A 25,230-nucleotide genomic window follows, 5' to 3' on the forward strand; every position below is an offset into this window, starting at 1 on the left:
GGGGGGTGTGACCAGGTGGCCTAGTCATATCTGGCCTGAAGCTGCATTTAAGCTCCCCTACTGATGTGGCATGGGACTCACTTTGTCCACAAGAGAGCTCTCAGAGGGCATGCGCTTGCTTCTCTATTAGACTTGGCTTATCATTTAGAGTCAGGGTTCACAAAATTACACAAAATTTCAGTTGGAATAATAATAGCTAGCGTGTATATATGGTGCTTTAAAATTTGCAAAATGCTGTACATATATTATTTCATTTGATCTGCCTAATAATGATGATAATAGACAACATTTATACAGCACCTACTATGCCAGGCACTGTGCTACGCACTTTGCAATTATAATCTTATTTGATCCTCACAACAGTTCTGGGATGTAGGAGCTATTATTATCTCCATTTTACAGATGAGGAAACTGAGGTTGACAGAGGCTAAGTGACTTGCCTACTTTCTGGCTTCCCTGGATTTCTTCAAGTCCCAAGGAAAATCACATTTTCACCAAAAAGACTTTCTCAAGCTCTCTTAATTCCAGTGCCTTCCTTCGGTTAATATTATTTCCTACTTATCCTTTATATAGCTTGCTTTGTGTCTATTTATTTGCATGTTGTCTCTCACGTTAGATCGGAAGCTCTGAGGACAGGACTACCTTTTGTCTCTTTCTGAATCTCCAGCCCTTAGCACAGTGCTTGGCACATAGTAGGTGCTTAATAAATGTTTATTAAATGGCTTAGTGTCACACAGCTAATAAGTATCTGAGGCAGGATTTAAACTCAGGACTTCCTGATTCCAGGTCCAGTGCTTTCTTGACTCTCAAATGAGATACTATTTGTAAAGTGTTTAGTGCAGTGCCTGGCACATAGGAGGTGCTAGATGAATGCTTATTCTCACCCCCATCTTCCCTTGACTGTATCTTTAGCTGCCTCATAAAGGCCCTTAGCAGCCATCCCTGAAAAAGAATCCCCACTCTAACACACTGGACAATGATCATCCAGTGTTTGCTTGAAGGCCTCCAGTGAAGGGCAGCTCACTACCTTCCAAGGTGGTCCAATATATTCTGGGTTATCCTAAATTTAGGAACTTTTTCTTAATGTCAAGACTAAATTTGTTTTGTTGCAATACTTACTCATTGCTCCCTAGTTCTCCCCTTCTGGGGCCAAGGGATACAGGGGTGGGGAACCTTTCAAGCCACACTGGAGGACTTAGAGGACTGCCACATGTGGTCTCGAGGCTACAGGTTCCCCATCCCTAGATTAGAACAAGTCTAATCAGATGAGGAAACTGATGCAGAGGTTAGGTGATTTGTGACTTTACAGCTAGTAAGTGTTTGAAGGCTGGATTTGAACTCAGACCTTCCTGAGCTCCATCCACTGTGCCACCTAGCTTCTTCTTGAAGGTAGCTATCATTTATTTCCTCCATGTCTTCTCCCAGCTAAACCTTCTCAGGTCTTTCAATTGATCCTTATGCGGCACAGATTTGACGCCCCTTAACATTCTGTCTGACATACACCAAATGCTCTTTGGCTTATCAATATCTCTCCTAAATTGTGGCTTCTAAAACTGAACAGAATTCTCCAGATATGAGTTCAAATTCAGCTTCAGATACTTGCTAGCTGTGTGACCCTAGGCAATTAACCTCTGATCACCTCAGTTTCCTCATCTGTAAAACAGGGATAATTATAGCACCTACATCATGGCTGTTGTGAGGATCAAATAAGAAGTTTGTAAAAGGTTTTGCAAACCTTAAAGTGCTACACAAACTCTAGCTATTATTGAGCATGGCAGAGGACAGCAGAAGCATCAGCTCCTTATTCCTGTAAGCTATGCCTCCCAATGCAGTGCGAGCACATATTACTTTTATTTCAATACTTTTTGATTCTCACGGCATACTCACTATTAAATCATACTGAGCTTGCAGCCCCCAGATAGGCCTCAAGATCTTTTTTTTCACATAGACGGCTATCAAGTCATACTTTCTCCATCCTAGATGTGTGAAGTTGATCTTATGAACCCAGGCATAAACTACCAAGATCAGAGAATGTTCTCTATTTCTCAGCAAATTTCTCTATCAAACTACTGATACTCTGGAGGCAGTGGCTTTGGCTCCCCTTCAGACCAAGGGAGTCCAGAGGACAAGAGTAAGACATGAAGGTAGTGAAAAAGACACCCACCTCAAAATCCAGCTCTGCATACCGAGATTTCCTCCTCTGTGAAGGCAGAGAAGAGAGAGCTCAGTGTGAATTTGCAAATTACTCTTAAAACATGCGTGAATTTTTTACTAGCTCCATCACCTGATTGCCCTCCCCCCCCCCCCATTCTAGCATCACTGGCCTTTTCTCATTCTCCTCCTCTTGAGGGGTGATCTGGGGTGTAGCAGGAGGCCCCTGGATCACACACTCCCCCCCCCCAAAAGTGAAATGCTTGAAATTGCTCCTGGTCCTTATGTTGAAACAGGAAAACAATCAAGGTGCTATCACGCCCTTAGTGCCAATGAGTTTTCAGATCCTTTCCTGAGCACTGCTGGCTTCAGACAGGTTTGAATGTAGGTAGAAAGATATTGAGGGAGGGATTAGGTCTAGGGCAGGAAATTAGGGAAGTAGGGAGAGGGAAGTACAACAAGAAGGCAGTGGAACCTCTATGAAATAGAAGTGGTGTATGGAGGAGAAAAGGACAGCTAGATGGTTCAGTGGATACAGCACTGAACCTGGAGTCAGGAAGTCCCAAGTTCAATTCTGGCCTCACGAACTCACTAAGCTGTGTAAGCCTGGGCAAGTCAGGTAACCTCTGTCTGCCTTAATGCACTGGAGAAGGAAATGGCAAACCACTCCAGTATCTTTGCCAAGAAAATCCATGGGTTCACAAAGAGTTGGACGTGACCGAACAAAAATGGAGGAAAAGAAGTGGGAACAACACAAAATATACTGCCTTAGTATAGTGCTACAGTAGGGAAGAGAACAACATTTATTAAGCACCTATTATGTGCCAGGCACTGTGCTAAGTGCTTCACAAATATTATCTCATTAGATGCTGGTATGATCCCCTTTTTACAGATGAGGAAACTGAGGCAGTCTGAGGTTAAATGACTTGCCCAGGGTCACACAGGTAGCAAGTGTCTAAGGCTGGATTTGAGCTCATGTCTTCCTGACTCCAGGCTCAATTCTCTATCCAGTGTGCCACCTAGCTGCCTTAGGGAGGTATTATGATGAGAATTAGCTCTTGAGTATTTGTTCTCTCTTGTCTGAAAGCATAGCTCAAAGTTGCCCCCTAGTTCCATACTGTCAGTACAACAGCTAAGTAAGAAATATATTGGTTTAGGTATATACCACTTAGCAAAAAGAAAAGAGGAAGGGTGGAAGGGAAGGGGGAAAGAAAGGGGAAGAGGAAAGGGAAAGGGGATAGGGAAGGTGAAAGAGAAAGAGGAGAAGAAGGGTAAGGGAAAGGGGAAGGAGAAGAGGGAAAGAAAGGGGAAGGGGAAGGGGTAAGGAAAGGGGAAAGGATAGGGGAAGAGGAAAGAAAGGGGAAAGGAAAGGGGAAGGAGAAGAGGAAGAAGAAGAAGGGGAAGGACAAAGAAAGAGGAAGGAGAAGAGGAAAAGAAAGAGAAAAGAGGAAAGGAAAGGGGAAAAGGAGAAAGAGGAAGGGGAAAGAGAAAAGGGAAGGGGAAGGGGAAAGGAAAGGAGAAGGGGAAGGACAAGGGGAAAGGAGAAAGGGAAAGAGAAACTGGCTGATATTAAACCTTAGTGAGGCTACTAATCAGTGCCATTTTTACATTATACAGTATACCTCTCATCTCTCCAGGCCATCATACAGACAGCTGCCAAAATAATCTTCCTAAATAAAAAATGTGAGTGATCATGTTTGTCTCCTGTTCAAATGATTTCATTGGTTCCTTACTGTCTAAAGGGGTGATTCTTAAACTTTTTGATGTCAAGACTCCTTTATCCTCTTAAAAATTAATGAGGATACCCCAAATAGCTTTTGTTTATAGCAGTTTTATCAATATATACCATGTTAGAAATTAAGATGTCATAGTATGATTATGAAATTACTTTTGACCTCGTGGACCCCTGGACCGCACTTCTGAGAACCTCAGTCTACAGGATAACTCACAAGCTCCTGGGTCTGGCCTTTCAAGCCCTCTGCCACCTGGCTCCTACCCCCATGTTCAGCCTTTCTTCACACTATTTTCCCTCTCCAGACTGTTTGGCATTCCCCAATCTGACCTGACCTTTCCTGCCCAATGCAGGCTGCTGCTGCTGCTGCTACTGCCAATCCCCGAAGACAACTCCCTCTGCCCCTCTTCGTCCTGACATCTTCTTCTTCCTTCAAGGCCCAGCATACCTTCTCCATGAAGTCTCCCTGGTCCCCATAGCTGAAAGCAGTCTCCCCCTCTTCAAACTTTCCTGGCACACCTTTTCTAGAGTGCTTCTTCTTTTCCCTGGCATAATATACCTCGGATCATCTTTATTTGAGTACATGTTGTATTTCCCCACTTGCCCATGAATTCCCCAAGGGCAGCACAACGTGATTTTTTTTGGTGTCATTTATTAAGTGCCTACTGCATGCCAGACACTTCTAAAACTTGGGATACAAAGAAGGGTAAAAAATATTTCCTGCTCTCAAGGAGCTCAGTCTAATCACTAATCAAGCTCCTGAAGAAATTCCTCTGGTTCCTCCAAAATGTGATTTCTAATGTTTGAATACTAAGTGCTGAGCACAGAACCTCACACACAGTAGGGGTTTAACACATATTTGCTAAATTTTTAATTAACTTAAATTTTATTTAAAAGGGGTTTCATGTTGGGAGGACAGTCTGTATTTGGCCCAATTATCGCATGTACTTGAACACAAATTGGCCACTTACCTCCAGAGAGCTCATGGAGAGCGTGGACACTGTCTCACTCTTGTTCACTACCCCCGTGGGTGCCCCTTCGCTGCTAGGCTCGCCTAGCTTGCTGGGGTGTGGCTCTGGGGCCAGGCTGTGTGGGGCTGGGGGTGGGGGGAGGGGCTGCTGCTGAGGTGGGGGCGGTGCTGAGGGTGGGGCTGGGGGTTGTGCAGGAGTCAGGGATGTGGCCTGGGCCTCGGGACAGGAGGCTGGCTCTCGGGGTGGGCTCTTCACCCCATAGCTTGGATCAGCTGCCATGTTGAGGTGGATAAGGCGGGTCTGGGGCATGTGGTCAATGTTGATGCTGTACTTTCCCTCTTCCTTGGGGGGCTTGGCCCGAAGGGTGGCGGTGTTGGTGGGCAGGATCACGTAGCTGGTGTCCAGCACCTTCTCCTGGGCCCGGCTCAGCTCAGAGTCCAGCTTCTTAAAGATGTCCCCATCACAGATATAGATGGACTTGGGGTTCTTGTCTTTCTTAAGAGTCAGCGTGTGGTTGGCGAACTCACTCAGGTTGACGCCACCCAAATAGTGGGGTGATCCCTGAAGGTGCATCTTGGACACGTTGGTGGGAAGACTGTTAAAGTTAGAGGGGGTCTTGGGGTGGTTGAGTTTCAGTTTCTCCTCATCCTGGATGGTAGGACGCTTCAGTGTCCCTGTGATAGTTGAGGTCCGGCAGGCCGTGATGTCCTTGTTCAACACTGCAGAAAGGGAGACACAAAGCAGGAGGAGAACTCAGGACTGTCCCCTTCTGTGAGACTGCGGAGTCACTGACACACTCATGCTCCCTCCCCTCCCCCCGGGCCAGCTAGGTCAGCCCCACTTGAATGGGGGTCTGGGTCTCTGCTCTGTGTAGGATGGGCCTTGAATGGTCTGGTGGGCTCAAACTCAAATAGAAATGGGTCTCTGAAGGTCACATATTGACTTAGAAAACCACAAATTAACATCATCTGTGTTATATTGCATTTTTATTTATTTCATTAAACATTTCCCAATTATATTTTAATCTGGTTCAGCTGCACTTAAGCAGCAGATCTGACATCTCTAAGAAAGGGCACTGCACCACTCTGGACTCTTGTCCCATCTCCGCCATAAGCACGCTGTGCCATCTAACAGATATAATCAAATGGGCTAAGTTTTGGTACCTTTACCACCTCCTAGATGATACTAATGAGATACTAATACTAATGGGTGAACAAAACAGATCATACAGACGGGTGGTTACTTGATTTGCCACTCACTGAATCCATGTGAAATGATTTGATTCTTCCTAAGAAAATGGCTACTATGAAAAACCAGGGTCATCTTCAGGAAATACAAGGACCAGAGAAGGGAATCTGCAGAGAGGCTGATTTGACTCACCCTAAAGACTTGTGTAATAATCAGTTCTGTCCCACAATGCCCTCCTCTGGTGGATAGCTAGCAATATTCACCATTGTATCTCAGATAGTAAATCGTCCCTGTCTGATGCACTGCTCATGAAATATTACGTTGTCATCTGTACTTGATGCTTCTCCTTTTATTAAACTGTGTGATCCATAAGGACAGGGACCTTAGTTCATCTAAACTCTGTATCTCCCCAGCATCGAACAGTGATCTGAAGATTGTAGTACAGATCTTGGATTGTGTTGGATAAATGAATGAGTGGTGAGTTCTCCATTCCTGGAGGTATTCTAGTAAGTGAAGGCTGAAGGAACACTTCCCAGGGATGCTTTGGAAGGGGTTTCTATTCAGTTGTGGTTTGAATTATGTGCTAAAAAGGTCCCATTCTGCCTTTGATGTCTTGTGATGTCGTGATTTTGCCAAGTTGAGAAACCTCCATCCCTACTGATTTCTAAGCGCTCATTCAAACAGGGAGTGAGAAGGCACTCCTGAAGCAGAGGGTTTAGCTGCCTGCTTTCAGATTAGAGAGTGTATGAATTGAGCAGGCAGTCATCTATTCAAATGAATCACAAAATCTCAGATCCAGAAGGGACCTGGGAAATCATACATTCCAAAATTCAATCAATGGTCACAGCGGTAGAACAAGATCAATTTTTTTTTTCACATGAGGGAGAAAGGACAGGATACTAAATAAGACTGATTCTAACTCAATATAAGGAAATGCCTCCTTTAAAAATGGAACTGGCTACTTCTGGAGTTAGGGGTGGGGATAGTAGGATCATCACTGAGATTATATAATCTCTGAGTTTCAGAGACCACGGAAGCCATGTAATGTAGATACAGCCTGTGCCTAAACAAGGTGTGTAAATGCCCTCTGAGATTTATCCAAGCTCTGGAGTTTGGTGATTGAAATATTTAGGATTATTGCCACAGTCCAGGTGACATACTTTATAGACATGCTTGTAGTTTATTCCAGCAAGATGGGAGAGAAGGCATCACTCATGAGATCTTGACTTGTTTCCCTTCTCCCTGACTTTAAAAGGGAAGAAGAGAGGTGACCACTTCCCTGAAGTTACATAGGTGATGATGGATTGGGGAAATGTCCCCCTTAAATGCCCTCCAGGTTGGAAGGGGCAGCTACCATGAACTACCAATTGTCAAAGGAATTTGGGAGTATTATGCTTTGGGATAGGAGGTGGGGGTTACTAGATCCAGGCAGGAAGGCTCATGGACAACAGCGACATTCTTTGAGTTTCATTTTAGATGGGCTATCTGAAATTGGATGGCACTGATTCATAATAGCGGAAGTTCATAGGATTTAGAACTTGGAAGGGCCTCCACCTCCAGAGAGCAAAAGTAGGCCCAGAGAAATGTTAGACAGATTTCAGCCCAATATAAGCTAGAACAATGTAAGTTAGAACTAGGTCATCTAGTCCAACCCTCTCATTTTACAAGAAAGGAAACTGAGGCCAGAGATGTTAAGTGACTTGCCCATAGGCAGCAAGTGGAAGATTTGAACCCAGGTCTTCTGATATGAAGTCTGAGACTCTTTCCACTTCACCTAAGTCCTTTCTTCTTTTCAAAGTCTTTTTCTGTCTCTTCTCAGTTGGTTCGTATCACAAGTCTCTGAAATGGTAGTATTATCATTTTACAGTGGAGGAAACTGAGGCCCAGAGGACTGAAGAGGACTTGTCTAAGGTCACATAGTGAAGAGGACAGAGCGCTGGACCTGGAGTCCAGAAGATGTGAGTTCAAATCCTGCCTTAGACACTTCCTAGCTATGTGACGCTGGGCAAGTCACTTAACTGCTGCCTGTCTCAGTTTTCTCATCTATCAAATGGAGATAATAATAGTACCTACTTCCCAGGACTGTAGTGAGGATCAAATGAGTTATTATTTGTAAAGTGCTTAGCACAATGCCTGGCACATAGTAGGTGCTTACTAAATGACTGTTGAAAATAAATTAAGGCACTTTGTAAACTTTAAAGCACTATATAATTATTATTATTACCACCAAAACAACCTTACCATGCCATGATGCTACAAATTAATGTTGGCATTGGGCAGGTTATGTTTTTTCCTTCGTATTAATGATTATTTGGTAGAAAAGACTTAAGGTAGAACTGGGAATATTGGCCCAAAGACCCTACACTGAATGGCCAACCTCCATCTTCCTCAGAAGATTTTTAGGCTTAGAGTAGCCCAGGCCAGTTTGGAGAGTGGGACCCAGATCCAGGGCAGTACAAACAACATGAATACATATACACACAGACACACAAACACATCTACTCTTTGTCTCCTGTAGGAACCCCAAGTTGTGCAGATGGCAGGTCCAGGCTGCAAAAGAAAGCATTAAGTTGCAGGCAAGGAGGTCTGGGGTGAAGTGAAGGAAGGAGGACAAGAGCTGAGGCCAGGCCTTGGTAGCTGGGGCTACTGACAGATGCTCACCACATAGCTCAGCCTGAGAGGTCAGGGAAAGGGATGCTAGGAGGTCCGAATTCCCCAAAGTGGAAAGCGACACTGGGACTGGGGGATTTTAGCATTCCTTAAAGTCAGATTAGAATTGAGTCAGTAAGGGCAGCTACTAACCTTGCTGAGAGTGCTTGGGTAAAAACATGGACATTGGACTATATGGGAAGGGCTACTGAGTGAATCTGATCCTCATGAAGGGGAGTGTATGCCAGTGAGGGTCAATCAGAGCTTGGCCATCAGAGCCAAGGGGCAGTTCAACCAGAGAGACCCAGTCATGTCCTTTTTAAAAGATTAGGGGAGCAAGGAAGAGAAAGGACAGGGTTGCAGTCTTTCCACAAGTCAGTGTCCAGACTATGGACACTCTTTCTAAGACCTTCCCAAGACAGTCTTTCTAAGAATTTAAGAAGATCATAGAATTTAGAGCTTCAAAAGACTTTCCATATTACTGTGTCTAAAATAGTCATTTTCTGTTAGGGTAAGGGAGAAGGGGTGGGGCCAGGGACTGAAAGTCAGTGAGGGTCACATGGCCCATTTTGGAAGAATGGGGAGGGTCTCAGTGGAATGGGAACAGGAACATCGACTCCTTGAGGACAGGATCTGCATCTTCTCCCTGAGAAGAGGGGTTCCCTGAAGAGAGAGATTGTGGTTTCCCTTTGGACTCAGCATTTCCCAAGGGCAGAAAGCGTCTCCTGCTCCAGGCTGGATTTTCCAGAGGTGGGCCTGGTCCTTCCCTTTCTTTTCTATATATCCTCCTGTACAGCTCTCTTGACTGTGCCCATATGGAGTATACACTATTAGGTGCTAATGGACTATAATGCCCTCCCCTGGCTTAACACTATGGAAAATAGCTTCCTTTCACGTCTCCAGTGTAGGCATGAAGAATTATGGATCAGCCAGAATAAGCCATACCGTGGAACACAGGAGAGCCGGGAGACAAAAGAAGACCTTGGCATCTGAGGAAGAATTTCCTTCAATTGCTCTGGAGCAAAACCAAATTACCTCCTAGACTGGAATCAGACAGGGAAGGCACAAGGAGAGAGAATGGTGGGGTGGGGAGGAAGGGAAGGGACAGGCCAAGGAGGATGGTAGCAGCTCAGCCCGAGTCCAAAAGCAGGGAGCTAGGAGGAGAGGAAAGGCATAAACACCCATATACAAACATGCACCCTCTCGAACACCCCCATCACACACAGATCCTGCGCAAACAAGGACACGAAGTAAAGAGAAAGCCAAGGCGGACCCCCAAAAGCAGGTCCCTTGTTGATTTCTCACCTGTCAGGTGCTCACCTGATCTACAGGCCATATCCACATCCTTCTCAAAATCAGTCTGAAAGACAGAGAGAGGAGAGGCCCGGGTGAATGGGGAGGGGGTGCAGGGCAAGGCATTTACATCACCCTAAATAACCATCAGAACTTTGTTTTGTGCAGAAAGCCCCAGGTTCCAAGGCACCTGACTTAGACCATGCATTTTCTGATTTAGCTGTTGTATTGTTATTGCTCATTTTTGATTTAGAGTAGAAAACTTCAGGTGTGTGAGCTCTTGCCACATCCCTCCTTACACATTACAGCCTTCCACATCCCTTGATGGCCCAGTCACACTGGCTTATTTGCTTTTGCTCATAAACGATGTTTCATCATCCATCACCTTGCCATTGCCCTGGCTATCCATCATCTCTGGAATCTTCTCCTTCCCCACCTCTAGCTTTTGGGATTTCTATCTGCCTTCAATACTCAGCTCAAGCCCTACCTTCAAGCCTTTCTTAACCTGTGAGAGCTGTCCCTTCTTAACTGCCTTGTATTTATTGATTTTGTATCTACACTGAATAGATATAAAATAGATACCTCTATGTGCTGTCTCCCCTGTCAGAATGGAAGCTTCTTGAGGACAGGAATTGTTTCACTTTTGTCTTTGTGTCTGCAACACTTGGCATAAGGTCTGGCACATAGTAGGCACTTAATAAATGCTTGTTGATTGATTGCCTGATTGATAATCTGTAATGTATTGTCTTATTTACATTATAATAATGTAAACAATATAATTGTATTGTCTATTGTCTTAGACAGTTGCCTGAGGGGACTGAAAGATTAAAAGACTTGTCCAGAGTCACATAACCAGTAGTATGCTACTGCTCTCATCTTCTCTTACACACTAATCACACTGTGGTTTAGAACAGGAGGAGGAAGGCTGGACCTTTGGAGAGCTTCAAAGTTCTACTTAGTACACAGAGTTGCTGCTTGAAACAAAGGCCCTTCTTTTAGTCTTCCTCTGATGACATAGCTGAAGGTGAGGGGGCTGGATTCACAGGCATCTCTGGTCTTTTTTTTTTTTTTTTTTTTTTTTTTTAGCTCAGACCCTATGATTCTATCACAGCCTGGGAATCACTGACCCTGTAAATCAACAGGAAAGGCCAGGAGGGGTCCCAGCTTGGAGACAGAAGAAGAAGGGAGTTAGGTTTAACTGAGGTTGGAGAGAGGTCATTGCATGCTTTACTTTCACAAGCTGGGTCTCCCAGACTCTGTCAAGGCAACAGTTCTGGGCATTTTCTCTGTGTTATATCCTTTGTCCTTTCCTTTTTTTTTTTCTTTTTGAACATACAAATGATTTAATTGCTGTATGCAACCAGGTAATTCCTACTGAGTCAACTTTCTCTACTACAGCATCTCAATAACTGTTTTGCAATGTCCGGTCTTTAAAGAATCACCTGGAAGACTGAAGAGTTAAGTGACTACCTATAGCCAGTATGTGTCAGGGATGGCATTTAAACCCAGGTTTTTCAGCATCTGAGGTTGGCAAAACTTGTAAGAAAATCCCAAACTACTATCTCAAGTGAGCTAAGGAGATTTCCGAGTCAAGGTGAGTTCCAGGCGGTGGGAAAAGAACAGAAGGGGCCTATATTCTAATAGTTTTAGAGGACATCCAGAAAATATCCCATATAGAAGGAGAAATCCACGTCCATATAGGCCCTCAGTCTCATAAGCATAGTCTGAGAGCTGGGAGGGATCTGGGTCCATCTAATCCCGAAGAGGAAGCCTCCTCAAAAGAGTCCTGACGAGTGGTTATCCAACCTCCCCTTCCAATGACAGCAAAATCAACATTTCCCAGGTGGGCACATTCCATTCTGGGGCAGCTTTAACTCTTGGGAATGTTCTTCTTCACACTGAGCCTAAGGCTGCGTCGCTGTAATCTGCACCCACTGCTTCTACTTCTGCCTCTGGGGTCCAGCAAAAAAACAGTTTAATCCCTCGGCCACCCAACGGCCTTTTGGTTTTTCGAATATAAGTCCCATATCACCCCTAAATCATTTCTCAGTCAGGCCAAATATCCCATTTCCAAATGAGGAAGCGTGTTGAATTGGTTGCTGCTGCTGCTGACGATAGTTTCTATTTCTCTGATGGGGTGAGGTTTACAAAACACGTGTGAGATAGGTAGGTCCTGCAAATATGATTTATCCTCATTTTATAAAAGAGGAAACTGAGGGTCTGAGGCCCCTATGACTCTGCGACCTCCCGGCTCAGCTGGGGTTAGGGGCCGATGAAGGCACTGGATCCTACCATGAGCTGTGCATGACCATTCTGGAAAGATCCCCCTGAGTCACCGTTGCCTTCCTCCTGCCGATCTACCACCCGACACTTCACAGCGTCCTGGACCTGGGGGAAGGAGAGCGTAGAGCGGTCAGGGAGAGCGCTGCACCACACCAACCCCCTAAAACACAACAATAACCTAGTCCTCATCACTGCAAAGCTGGCACACCCAACATCTGCCTGCAAGGGGCTGCCAATCTTGAAGAAGACTGGGATTTCCATAGGTTGGGAATCAAAAAGCACAACCCTATCTGCTGAAAGGAATTACAGAAAATGATTATTAAGTCCCCTTAAGTTCTACAAAGTGTCTCCCTCACAGCAGCCCCTCTGAGACAGGCAATGCTATTATAATTTCCATTTTACATATGAGAAAAACTGAAGTTTATCTAGGCAGACTAACTTCTTCTCCAGGGTCAAATAGAAAGTAGATGTCAGAGCTGGACTCTGAACATATTTCTTCTGGGTTTAAAGTTGGTACTCTTTCCACCAGACCCATGGCTGCACCGTGGGTGAGGATGACCATTGTGTGATGTCTCCCATAGGAGTCTTGGTAAATTAGAAAGAGTTCTAACTCTGGAATCGGAAAGCCTGGGCTCAAATCTGACCTCTGATTCTTACTACCTGTGTGATTTAGGGCAATGATGATGATGATGATGATGATGATGAAAATAACAATATTTTACAGGACTTTAAAGTTGACATGACACTTTACCAATATATTTCATTCGAACCTCACAACAAGCCTGAGAAGTTAATGTGATTACCTCCATTTTCTAAGTGAGGAAACTGAGGCTCAGATACGTTACATGACTTGCCTAGGGCCACAAGTCCAGGGATTCCAAGTCCAATCACTGCCCACACATAGCTGACTCAGCGAGGTACCCAACTTTCCTGGATCTTAGTTTCTTTATCTGTCAAGTGAGGATGTTGAACTAAATGGTCTCTGAGGTACCTTTTAGCTCTAGGCCTGTTGTCTTAATGAACCCTTTGCTTCTAATTATGTGATTCGACCACTGTGACAAATTCTGTGGCAGGAGGTATTGTCAGAAAGGGCACTGCTGGCTGTTGATGGGCACCATGAAGCTTGCCATGTTTCAACAGTGGCAGCAACTTCTATGGAAGAGGACTATGTCAGTAAGAACACCAGATTCCGGTGAAGGGGAATAAAATGTTTGCATATAGTTAGCTGTACTGTAATAAGAACAATGATATGAAAAGAACTCTAACATAAGATACAAGAGAACTCTAGTCTCATGGGGCCATCTTTCTTCTTCCTGTGATTCAGAGTTGGCATCTGCTGGCTTGACAATCCTTTCTCTCAACTACCACTGCCCTGCTCCCAACCCACTCCAGCTCAACTTTCTGTCCCCCATCCAGATCCTCCTTTGCCCTCCTGGTCCACTGTATGTTCTGAAAGCCCCATGCTATCATTTGCAAACTTCCTTTATTCTGAATTGGTTCACTTCACACTCTTTCCGTATTCAGCTCTTCAAAGAAGCCGGAACTCCTCTAGAAGACGCTGCATCCCTGGCTGTCCACTTTATCACTGGAGACTCTTTTGCTCATGACCTCCAATATGCTATGTGCAAAGGAGGGATAAGCATTCAGTATTCCTCACTCTTATTTCCAGACCATCCCTTTGTCACCACCACTCAGTATGGGGTTCACTCCATCTGTCAACATCTCCTGGCCCAGATTCTTGCTAAAGTCGTCTAACACCCTCTAGGACATTCCTCCTACTTTCTGAAGAAGTTCACTATTTGGCTCAGCTTTACTCTCCTTGTTGAACCTGTCCTCATTTTTGGAAACTTTAATATGTGTATTGATGTGCCTTTGACATTTTACCCTTCTTACTCCCAAGCCTTCTTACATCCCATGACCTTTATGTTCAGCTACCAACAGGGACAGTCATACCTAAGATCTCTCCATCAACCATAACTTTGCTACATCCATGACCTTCAACCCAAAGTTCTTCCCTCTGGTAATAACCTCCTATAATTCCATTTTTCCTTCTGTCTTAGTCTTCTTAAATATCTATATTTTTCTTACTTTCCCCTCCAGGTTCCCAGTATTTCCTTATTCTATATGATTGTTGACCTGATGGTTGGCCAGTTCAGTTATTCTCTAAATCAAGGCTCATCCAGCATGTCTCCTGACCCGTTTCCAGCTCTTCTGTGTAGGTTGTCTTCCCCTAGGAGCTCCTTGAAGGCAAGGACTGTCTCACTTGCTTGTATTTGGATCCCCGGTGCTTAGTAATGCCTGACAATATTAAGCATTTAGTAAATGACCTATATATCTGTCTGTCTATCTCTCTATCTGTCTCTCTATCTATTTACTTATCTACCTACCTATATCAATCCATCTATGTAACATTTACCTCTCTCTCATCTTTCTCTATGATTAATCTATCATCTATCTAATCTATCTATCAACTAACCATCTTCTATCTATCTATCTATCTAGCTACCTCTCATCTATCTATCCACTCATCCATCTATCTGTTCATAGTCAGAACTTAACAAGGTATTTCAAATTGGACTGAAATCAGGGAAATTGTGTCCACTCATAAAAAAAGAAAGGCAACCAGCTCAAATGAAGGGGATTAGCTATTAAAGGAGAGTCAATTCTGCTGGAGGGGAGTGTGTGTCAATGAGAGCATTGTTGCCTGGGAACATTACCTCCTGTAAGCTACCTACATTACACTAAGCAGAAAAAGACACAATTTCGTATGATCATGGAATCACAGATTTAGACCTGGGAGAGACCTTAGTGGGCATTTAGTCTAACTTCATCATGGGCTAACAATGATATTGGCAATGGCCATCCATTTTCAGGTGGAAGGGTCCTTTAAAATAGTCAAGTCAACCTCAACCCCCCTCCCCTAATTTGACAGAAATGTAAACCAAGGCCCAGAGAGATCTGTGACTTATTCAAGTTCACATTGATAGTAAGGGAGCAGAACTCAGGTTTCAAATACAAGTCATCTGATTAAAAACTCAGGATTATTTCCACTATATTATGCTCACCCTCAAGATCATCATGAGATTGAGAGCTGGAAAAGACCTTTCTGAGGATTGGGTCCAATGGCCTGTTCCTACAGAGGAGGAAATGAGCAGTCCCAGAGAAGGGAAATGTCTTGCCCAACATCACACAAGTAGCAGAGAATCTGAGCCTAGGCCCTGATATCAAGTTCAACTCACTTTCCTATTTCCTCCTGGGGCAAGTGGTTAAAACTCAGGTCTCCCTTGAGTCACACCCACTCTGGTTATAGCTCTTTAAGCATTTGTGGAGTCAGTTTGTCTTACGGTCACCTCAACTCAATGCTGTGTTACTTTCCAGTGCAGGTCACTGGTCATAGGACTTGTCATTTGTACTATAAACTTCATCACTTAGAATCTCATAATCTTAGGATGTTAGTCCTGGAAGTAACCTTAAAACATAGAATATCAAAGCCAAGGATGGGTTTTGGACCATAGAACATGGAATGTCAGAGGTGGAAGAGAACTTAGAATGTGGTATGTCAGGGCTGGATCTTAGAACACAGAGACCCATAGAGATTATTCAGTTCAATTGCTTCATTTCCCAGATGAGGAACCTGCAATCTAGAAAGGTAAAAGGTGATCTGGCTTGAGGTCATAGAGCCTTAAGCAAGGATTCCAGCAAGGAGTCCTAACAGCCATGCCAAGATTTTATCTACTATGACAATACTATAATATTAGTACAACATTTGGTCTTTGACCCTTAGCTGTAGGCTTCCAGAAGGCAGAAATCAGGCCGTAATTCCCCTTCTCTCCCATCAGTGCCTAGATTGAATTGGCTAGCCAAGGCTTAGTGAATTCAGTGCACATGGCTGAGTGTGCATTCCTGGGAGATGGCCCACCTCACGTCGGAGGATGCAGTGTACCATCACGATGACAAAGCCCTCCAGTGAGTCGAAGACGGCGAAGAGGATCTGGAAGAGGGCAGAGCGCCGATCAGTGACAGCTAGGACGGCGGACATCCAGGTGAGAGCCAGGAGTGGCAGCACCACGCAGGAACTCCATAGAGAGGCCCTACAGGAAGGATGGCAGACAGGTGGATTAGGTAAGAGGCTGGTAGTACCTGTGCCCATCATAGGGAGGAAAGAGTTTCCCAAGGCCCTGGTCTACCCACTTCCTGTTGCCTATTACCCACCATCTGCCTAGGAGGAGAGCCCCATGCAAGTGGGAAAAGCCCAAGGACCCAGCCAGAGACAAGAGTTAATTTGGCAATGCTCCCTAGGGCCTGACAGGGAAATCCTGAGGAGGCTGTCCAATCTACAAATCTTATTCTTCAAAGATCAAGTGGGAAAAGCCTGGATGAGGGAACCTCTTGACCACTCAGTTTCAGCAGGGCAAAGAGAAGGGAGAGAACAGGGGATCATCTGATGCTGTTTAAGGACTAGGTTTGTTTGGGGAACAGGCCTCACATCACTCCCCTCCCTCCATTCAGTGGCACAAACCCTCTGTGCCCTCCAACCTTCCTCTGTTGTGGCATTTGTCTCTGTCTCTCCCCATCTCTCTCCAGCTTTGCATGTATTTTTCCTCATATGTCTCGGCTTTTCTCTCTTCCTGTATCTGTCTCAGCCTCCTTGTCTCTCTGTCTCACCCAGCCACTGTCCTCTGTCTCTGTCTCACAGTTTGGTTCTCTATTGGTCTTCTCTACCCACTTCTGTTTCTTTCTCTTCCAGTCTCTTACCTTGCCTTGCCTCTCTCTCCTTGGGTCTCTGTCTGTATGTGTTTCTGTCTGCCTGTCTTTTTCATTTATCTCTCCTTGTCCCTATATGTTATTCTGTCTTCTTGTTCCATCTCTGCTTCTGGACCTATCTCCCTGTTGTATTTTATTTTTGTCTCTCTTTCCCTCCTTGTGTCTCTGTTTCTTTCAGCCCGCTTTCTGTCTCTGTGTCTTCTCATTCCTATCCCCAATACATCTTCAGCCATTCTTGGTCTGATCACAAAACCTCTCCCCCTCACCCCATTTTTTCCCTGGATCTCTCCATGGGGAGCCTCTAAGTCTTGGACACAGGTTTAGCAGCTGAGCCCGGGCAACTTGAAGTTGGGACTCTCCCTGAATTCTCCCTTACTCCTTTCTCCCAGGTCCCCAGTCTCTCCAAAGAAGTTGGAGAGTAGCTAGAAAGAGGGACCTGGGGCCTAGTTCCACAGGAGGCCTCTGACTGTAGCTAGGCAACAGCAGGGTCTTCTCTTATGTTACCATGGTGATTGGGACCTTCCAAATACTAGTAGGACCTAGGGAATGTAGAGGGATGTACTTTGGGAGAGGAGGGAGAAAAATGGGTTCTTTCCCTTCCCCAAAGTCCTCCATCAAGGGAGGATGGGCTCAGGATTGGTAGGATAGGATGGCCAAACCTCACTCCAGGGACCTGGGTTTAGTTACCCAGAATCTAGGAATAAAAAAGGCTATAGGAGACCTGACAAACATTGCCCTGTCACAAGCCATCTTCCCCCAGGAGAGGAACGCCAGGCTCCTCAAGGAGTGAAGGAAGGATCCTGACCCACAGCTCCCTTCTCTTTCTTTTTGACACCAAATGTCCTCAGCAAGTAGGCACTGGTTCTAGCCTTCCGGAATGGACATTTTCAACCTTTCTCCCAAAGAAGGGCCCTCAAACAGCATCCCCCCATTTCAGACCCTGTGCAAAATAAATAAATAAATAAGGTATATGCATTATGTGACCATCTATATCTTTTTGCCTTTTGCCTCAGGAAAATTTGGGCTTGTTTTTAGCATATGTCCTTCTGCCTTTCTTTTTAGAGCTAGTTAGACATTTTGGTTTGATTTTCCCCCTAAAGAACTATTCTTGTTTTTCTCTGCTTATCTGCAATACACTCTTTTCTCAGATACAGTCAGAGAAAAAGAACGGGGAGAATTGGAGAAGAGAGAGAGAGAGAGAGAGACAGAGAGACAGAGAGACACAGAGACAGAGACAGAGAGAGACAAAGACAGAGACAGAGAGTGAGACAGAGACAGAAAGAGAGAAAGAGAGACAGAGACACAGTGACAGAGACAGAGACAGAGGCAGAGAGAAAGGAAGAACAGAGGATGGAAGGAGAGGAAGTGAGAAGGAGGAAGTCAGACAGAAACAGAGGCTGAGAAATGGGTACTCTTACTGTTCTGGCCTTTCAGCATGTTATCTTTTTATGGGTGTGCTATCTTCTCAGTCAGACTCTAAGCTCCCTGAGAGCAAGGCCTAGGTCTGTTCCTCTGTCTGCCCTAGATTGTGGGTTCCCTCAGGATCAGACAGGTTTATTCTCTCTCTGTTCTGCAGGCTTGCTAAGCACAGAGTCAGGTCCATTATTTCTTCTGTCTCCTCCACTGTGGCAGTGGCCACAGAACTAGACCCAGAGTAGCGGCGCTTGCAGACTAATGGTCTGCTTGAACTCAGCTGACACTTGAGTCTAGGGGCTTATTCCTCACTCATGTACTGAGAACTCCTGGCAGACTGTCTCTGGTCTGTTCAAAGGTCCTGAGATGGGCCCCTGGACTTCCCTCCCATCTCCCATCCCTCCCCTGCTCCTCCCTCTTCCCCTCTTCCCATCCCCATGGGGCCAAGACGGGACTGGACAGGACAGGACAGGACATGGGCAGAAGGACATGGAGGCAGCAAAGAGGGGAAGGCTGGGAAGGGAGAGAAGCCAGAGAGGGAAGATATGAGCAGGCAGAGAAGGATTAAAAGGAGGAAGGGATGGACAGGCAAGTGGGAGGGCCTGGGGAATCCAGAGGGAAGACTGAGGTCAGTAACTGGAAGGGGAAAGGAAAGAATTGGTGATTACAGGGGCCTGTCCAGTTGTGCCCAGTCTTCAAAGTCCCTGATGCTACAAGACAAGGGGGACGCCTGCCTGGGAGTTGGGTCAGGACTCCTTCCGGAAGCAATCTTTCTTATAAAAAAGGGCTGTCCAATTCCTGGGATGAAGGGGAGTTCTCATACCCCACACACATACACACACAATGCACATATATCCACACATGCACACACACAGAACCACATAATACTAGAGTTGGAAAGACTATCCAAGAAACTTCCTTACTTTCCAAAGGGATAAACTGAGACCCAGAGAGAGGAAGTATAGAAAAGGGACTTGCCCAAGATCACCTGACTAGCGAGTCTCATACCCCGGTCTGCTGAATATACGTCCACAGCTCTTTTTGTTATTTATACATGCCTACAGGCACAGGCGTGCATTCTTACACAAAATACATGCATGCATACAATACATACATGGCACATTCACATATATGCCTTAGGTACATTCTCTTTTTCTGAGACCTAGCAGATCCAGAGAAGGAGCTGAATGTTTCACAGACTCCTCCAGTTGGAAGAGCCCCAGAATCATCAGCCAGTACTTCAACAGCAATGCCTTCCACAATATTCCCAAAATCCAGCCCCTCAACTTGAAGAGCTCTAGTGATAGGGAGCTCACTACCTGGCCAGTCAATTCCATTTTGGAACAGTTCTTTCTTTGGAAGTTTTCCCCTACAATGATGTGGTTTTGTGGTGACAGTGGCAGAGAGAGGAGGGAAAAGGAATGGAGGAGTGCATTTTTTCTTGACAGCCTCACACATCTCCCACTCTCTCAAAATTGATTTGACCCAGTCAGACCATGAAAGCCTTCCACTTCCCAGCTCAAGAAATCCATTGTTCCCATCTCTCCTGCCCTCTCTCTGCCAAGACTCTCTAAGGATCTCCAAGGGCAAGATAGAGCAAGTCCTTCATGGAAACAGTGACAGAATTTAAAGCACCCTTCCCACTTCTCCCACCTTAAAATCTTGGTTTAATAATACATATTCCCATTTCTAGATTACTTTAGGGTAGGTAGTATGAGGTTCATTCTTCCCTCTGCTCCCCTTTTTTACAGAAGAAGAAACCAAATCTCAGAGAGGAAACATAATTTGCCAGAGTTAGTGTGAGAGCTAGGATTGAAGGCATTGTCCCCTGACAATGTACAAAGCACACTGTCTCTTGACAAAGTATAGAGTCCTACCCAGTAGACCACACTACCCAAAGTAAAGTCTGGCCTGGGGCTGGGGATAATGACATCCCACCTTCATCCCTACCTCTGGGGTGCCTCCTCCCTTGTTGGCTGCCTCGATCTCCAACCTCACTCTCTGTATCTTTCTGGTTGAGCTAGAGATATAAGTGAGGACTCAGCTTACTGAATGCTGTATTAGTTTGTCAGTTATTTTGTAAGTGACCGTACATCCTGGATGTTCAAGGGGGTAGGTGTTCTCTCTCTTATCAGAGTAGAGGCTCCCTGAGGCAGGACCCAAGAAATTTAGGTCTCATTGAGGATAAGGCTGTATTTCTTAAAACCTCTGAATCCATCACACAAATGGAATTTTAGCAGAAGCGGAAACTGGATAAATTAGTCTTTTGATTTGACTATTAGTATTGGCAAATCCTTACAAATATAAAATCATTGAAAGGTCTTTTTCTTATGCACAGGTTCTGATTTGGATAATTATTAACACTACCTCTCCTTTGACACAGGGACTTAGGATTCATAGAGACCCACCAATATATGTCAACTTTTGTGAATAAAGTGCAGAGTCCTAAACCACATCAGCTGGTAGGGGCTCTAAGCTATGTTGCTAGTAAGGGAAATGGGATGTGTTGAACCATGCATATTCACTCTGATGTTGTTTAGAACTCAGTCTATGCACAGGGCTACAGCACAATTTGGAGACAGGGTCAGGCTTCAGTGTATAAGCACTGTATCTTTATTTTCATTAACCCCTAACTGACATGAAGTACTTCTTTCAATTAGGTTGTAATTGTTTACTCTATTAGATTGTAAACTCCTTGAGGTCAGGGACTGTATTTTGCCTCTTTTTTTTGTATTTCTAGCACTTAGCACAGTGTCTGGCATGTAGTGGGTGCTTAATAAATGTTTAACGATTGACCTAAAAAAAAATCCATAGACTTCACCAGACTGCCAAAGAAGTCCATGACACAAAAATGGTTAAGAACCCCTGGTCTAGGGCCAAGGTCAAAGTTCAATCGGTGCCGAGGGTCAGACTTCCGGCTTTAAATAGAGTTAGGGCCCAGTCTCAAGATTCAGTCTGGGACCAAAGTTAAGGCTCAGCCTATGACCAGGGTTTGGGTTCTTCAGTCTATGACCAGGTTTAGGGCTCAGTCAATGACCAAAATCAGGTCGCTGTCTGTGATCTTGTGTAGGGCATGGTTTGTAGACAGAAACACCTTTTTTTCTCCATGAACACAACTAGCTAACGTAGAAAGGGAAGTTGTGGCCCTGGTGACATCAGCTCCCTGCCCTGCGCTGTCCCTAACCACCCTGACCCACCACCAGCTGCTGACATCTGCATTCATAGCTTCCGTCTGGTTACTAGGCAGGATGCCTGAATTCTCTCCCAGGCGAAGGCTCCAGGATGGCTTAGAAAGAACTAGATGAAGAGATAACATCCAGACTCTCTCTCTGGCCTCGTCTCTCCTTGTCAGTCTCTCCTAAGTTCTCCTGACCTTTTCCTCCCAGGCTTCCTAAGCAGCTTTCAGAGTTTGATGGAATGAGCCCTGGATTCAGAATCAGAAGACCTGAGCTTGAGCCCTACATTTACTATATGATGATAATGATATTATAATTATTAATCATAATAGCTGACATTTATATAGAATTTTAACACTTATAAAGTTTTCCAGAGGCTTTATTTCATTGGAACCTCTTAAGAACTCTGTGCTATAAATATCATTATACCTATTTTACCAATCAGTAAACTGAGGCTGAGAGATTAAAAGATTTGTCAACAGTCATATAATTAGTAAGTCCCAGAGGCAGGATTCAAATCCAAGTCTTTCTGACTCCAGGTTTAGGATCCCTTCCACTATACCATGTTGCCTCTTAAATGTTGTGGTTGTGTTACCTTGGGCCATCCTCTTCTACTCTCTGGGACTCAGTTTCTCCCTCTATGAAACTGGGGTAATAATATTTGTATGCTCCCTACTTTACCTACTGTGGGTAAAGCATGTTGAAAATGCTAATGATGATGCTAATGATGATGATGTGGGTGGAATGGGGGTAGTATTGGAATAGGAAGAGCCCAACAATTCTGTTAACTGTCTTGTGCCTTCATAATTCACCTGCCAGTGGGTTAATCTCGGACTACGAACCTTTAGGAGGGATTTGGTCACAATGTCATCATCTGGTTAAGACCTAACTAAGGTTTTCACCACGGCCACAACCTTGGGGGCTAGAAATTACTATCATTTTGGCAATTCCAGACCCAGGCCCAGAAACTTTATAGCGAACATGCAATGAAGACAGTGCTGAATTTGGAGCGAAAGGTGGCTGTGCAGTCGTTTCAGGTGTGTCCGACTCTTTGTGACCCCATTTGGAGTTTTCTTGGCAAAGATACTGGAGTGGTTTGCTATTTCCTCCTCTAGCTCATTTTACAGATGAGGAAACTGAGGTAAACAGGGTTAAGTGACTCGTCCAGGGTCACACAGCTAGTAAATGTCTAAAGCCAAATTTGAATTCAGGGGCTTCCTGACTCCAGGCATGGCACTCCGTACGCTGAGCCACCTAGCCGGAGGACCTTGGTCCAAATCCTGGATCTGCCACTTACTACCTGTATGATCTCAGACCAGTCACTTCACTTTCCAACCTTCATTTTCCTCATCTACAGAGGTTGGATTAGATGTTCTTCATGGGCCTTTCCAGGTCTATGTCAATCCAGTGATCCAAAGAAAAAAGGTGAAGGGAAAATGTGCAACTCCCTAATATATCTCAAAAAGTTGAGACCCCTGAGTTCTCAGAAGGCACAAGATCTCAGGAGTTAGAGCATGAGGGGATCACAGAGCATGGGAATCCCAGACCAAGAGCTGGAAAAGCCTTAGAGACCATCTCTAACAACCCCTTGGAAGAAATTTTATTTTATAGATGAAAAAATTGAAGCCCAGAACCCTACCCTAGCTACAGCTGGTTCCAGAACCCATCTGGAAAGGGAGAAGGCCAGTACCAGTGGAAATCTTGCCATCCCCTGAGGGCACAGTAGTAGTCACCAACTCTATTCCTTCTAGTGTGATGGATGGTAACTATCTGCCCCATCCTGGCCTCCTCAGGTCCTCCAGGCCTTACCATCTGCCCCACCAACATCCCCTGTAGATCCTCAGCACTGCCACTTAAACAAATGATATGAGCTAAGGACCTCTGGTTTCTGTCCTCTGCAGAAACAGGACTTCCAGGCCTTTCTTTTCTGCCTTGAACCGGAATTTTCTTTTATGTGTTGTCTCTCCCAATTAGAATGTGAGCTCCTTGAGAACAGAAACCTTCTCACTTTTTCTATTTATATTCCTCAGTGCTTAGCACATAGTAAGTGCTTTTTTATGTTCATTTATTTATTCATTTTTTTTTACAAGGAGAGGGAATTGAGGCTAGAAAATGACTTGTCCAAAGTCAAACAGTAAATCAATGACAGATCTTACTTAGTAACTGTGTGACCTTGGGCAGAACATTTCCCTATTCTGACCCCTGTTTCTTCACTTATCAAATGTGGATAATCATAATATACTACCTACCTATAAGGGATGTCATGAGGAACAAATGGAATCATGCTTATGTGATATTATTAGTATAGAAAATATATATTATTATAGGACAGTGCTATATAAAGACCACGTATTATTGCTGGTCTCTGTTCCCTTCCTTTCTCTTCCCTGCATCTCCCCCTTCCCTCCACACCTAACAGACAGTAAATGCTCAAACTGAACTAGAAAGAGATTAAACAATGGGTAATCTTAGGCTGCAGCCAGGGCCCTCTGATATTGAGTATTTCTTTCACCTGGAAGACCAAGGGAGTCATTAATGACCACTTGCTTTGGGCCATTAGACCAGTCCTGAATCAGTCTAATTATATTCTCACCTTGAGTGCCCCATCCTCAACCTGATTCAGTTTCCAAGTCTTGGTTCTTTTTGCTTCATTTGTTTCTCTCCTAGGTGCCCTTTGGGCCCTCTTATTCTCCTGCTCAAATGCCTTTGGTGTTTCCAATACCCCCATGTGCCTCCTCCTGTCCCCAGCAGGCTGGTCTCTTACATAAGCTAGGCTCAGTCCTTCATCTTGTGAGAGGTGGGCCCTCCTCTTATTCCCTGCATGAATCCTGTATTTCTCTCAAGGCCCAATCAGCCCCACCTCCTGGGAGCTTTCCCTGACTATTCCAGATGTAAAAGTCAGAACCACAGTGATCTATTAGCAAGACTATTGAACCTTGAAAGTGCGTATATTATTTTTCAGCTTTTAACAATGAGTATAGGGCCCTGAACGTGTAGGTGCTTTTACACATTTGAGTTCAATCAAAATTAATCTAGAGTCACAGATTTGATTATTGTGTGGGCCACAGGATCATAGGATTTAGAGCAGGAAGGAAGCCTAGGATTATCTCATGAAATCTTCCTCATCTAACAGACTCAATTACTCCTTCTAAGAAGATTCTCTTCCATGACCCCAGACTGATCCCTTAATCTCAAGCCCCAACTTGAACCTTAGCCCAGTCACAGACAGAGACCAGAGTTTGACCACAGGCTGAACCCAGATCCTGGTCACAGACCGAGACTTAATCATGAATACAGACTGAACTCTAACCATGAGGACACGCCACGCCCAAAGCCTGAACACGAATGGAGCCCTAACTCTGACAAGATACAGAACCCTACACCTGAACACTGACCCTAACAAAAGACTGAATCCTGAATCTGACCACAGACTCAGCCCTGGCCTTGGTCACAGACCGACTGACTCCAGACACTTCCCTTGCCCTCATTTCAGAGTGAGAAACCCCAAGGTTGAAGGGGAGGAGGACAGAAAGGAAGAGCCAAGGCAAAAGATGGAGGGAAGCAGGAAGGAAGGAAGGAAGGAAGGAAGGAAGGAAGGAAGGAAGGAAGG

At 44.8% G+C, this 25,230-nt stretch overlaps 1 protein-coding gene across 1 annotated transcript in view; it reads right to left on the bottom strand.

The window, feature by feature from the left end:
* Positions 1-2,038: 2,038 nt before the first annotated feature.
* Positions 2,039-25,230, bottom strand: part of ADGRB1 (adhesion G protein-coupled receptor B1) — a 204,560-nt gene continuing 181,368 nt past the window's right edge. Inside the window, exons 25-29 of the mRNA XM_027845202.1 lie at positions 16,187-16,358; positions 12,277-12,372; positions 9,997-10,051; positions 4,855-5,573; positions 2,039-2,200 (exon numbers count right to left, since the gene is read on the bottom strand). Of these exons, the coding sequence (XP_027701003.1) occupies positions 2,039-2,200; positions 4,855-5,573; positions 9,997-10,051; positions 12,277-12,372; positions 16,187-16,358 (1,204 nt within the window). The remainder of the gene's footprint in view (positions 2,201-4,854; positions 5,574-9,996; positions 10,052-12,276; positions 12,373-16,186; positions 16,359-25,230) is intronic.

This window comes from Vombatus ursinus, unplaced genomic scaffold (genome assembly GCF_900497805.2).
Source record: "Vombatus ursinus unplaced genomic scaffold, bare-nosed wombat genome assembly UNPS02005236.1, whole genome shotgun sequence".
NCBI classification, from domain to species: domain Eukaryota; kingdom Metazoa; phylum Chordata; class Mammalia; order Diprotodontia; family Vombatidae; genus Vombatus; species Vombatus ursinus.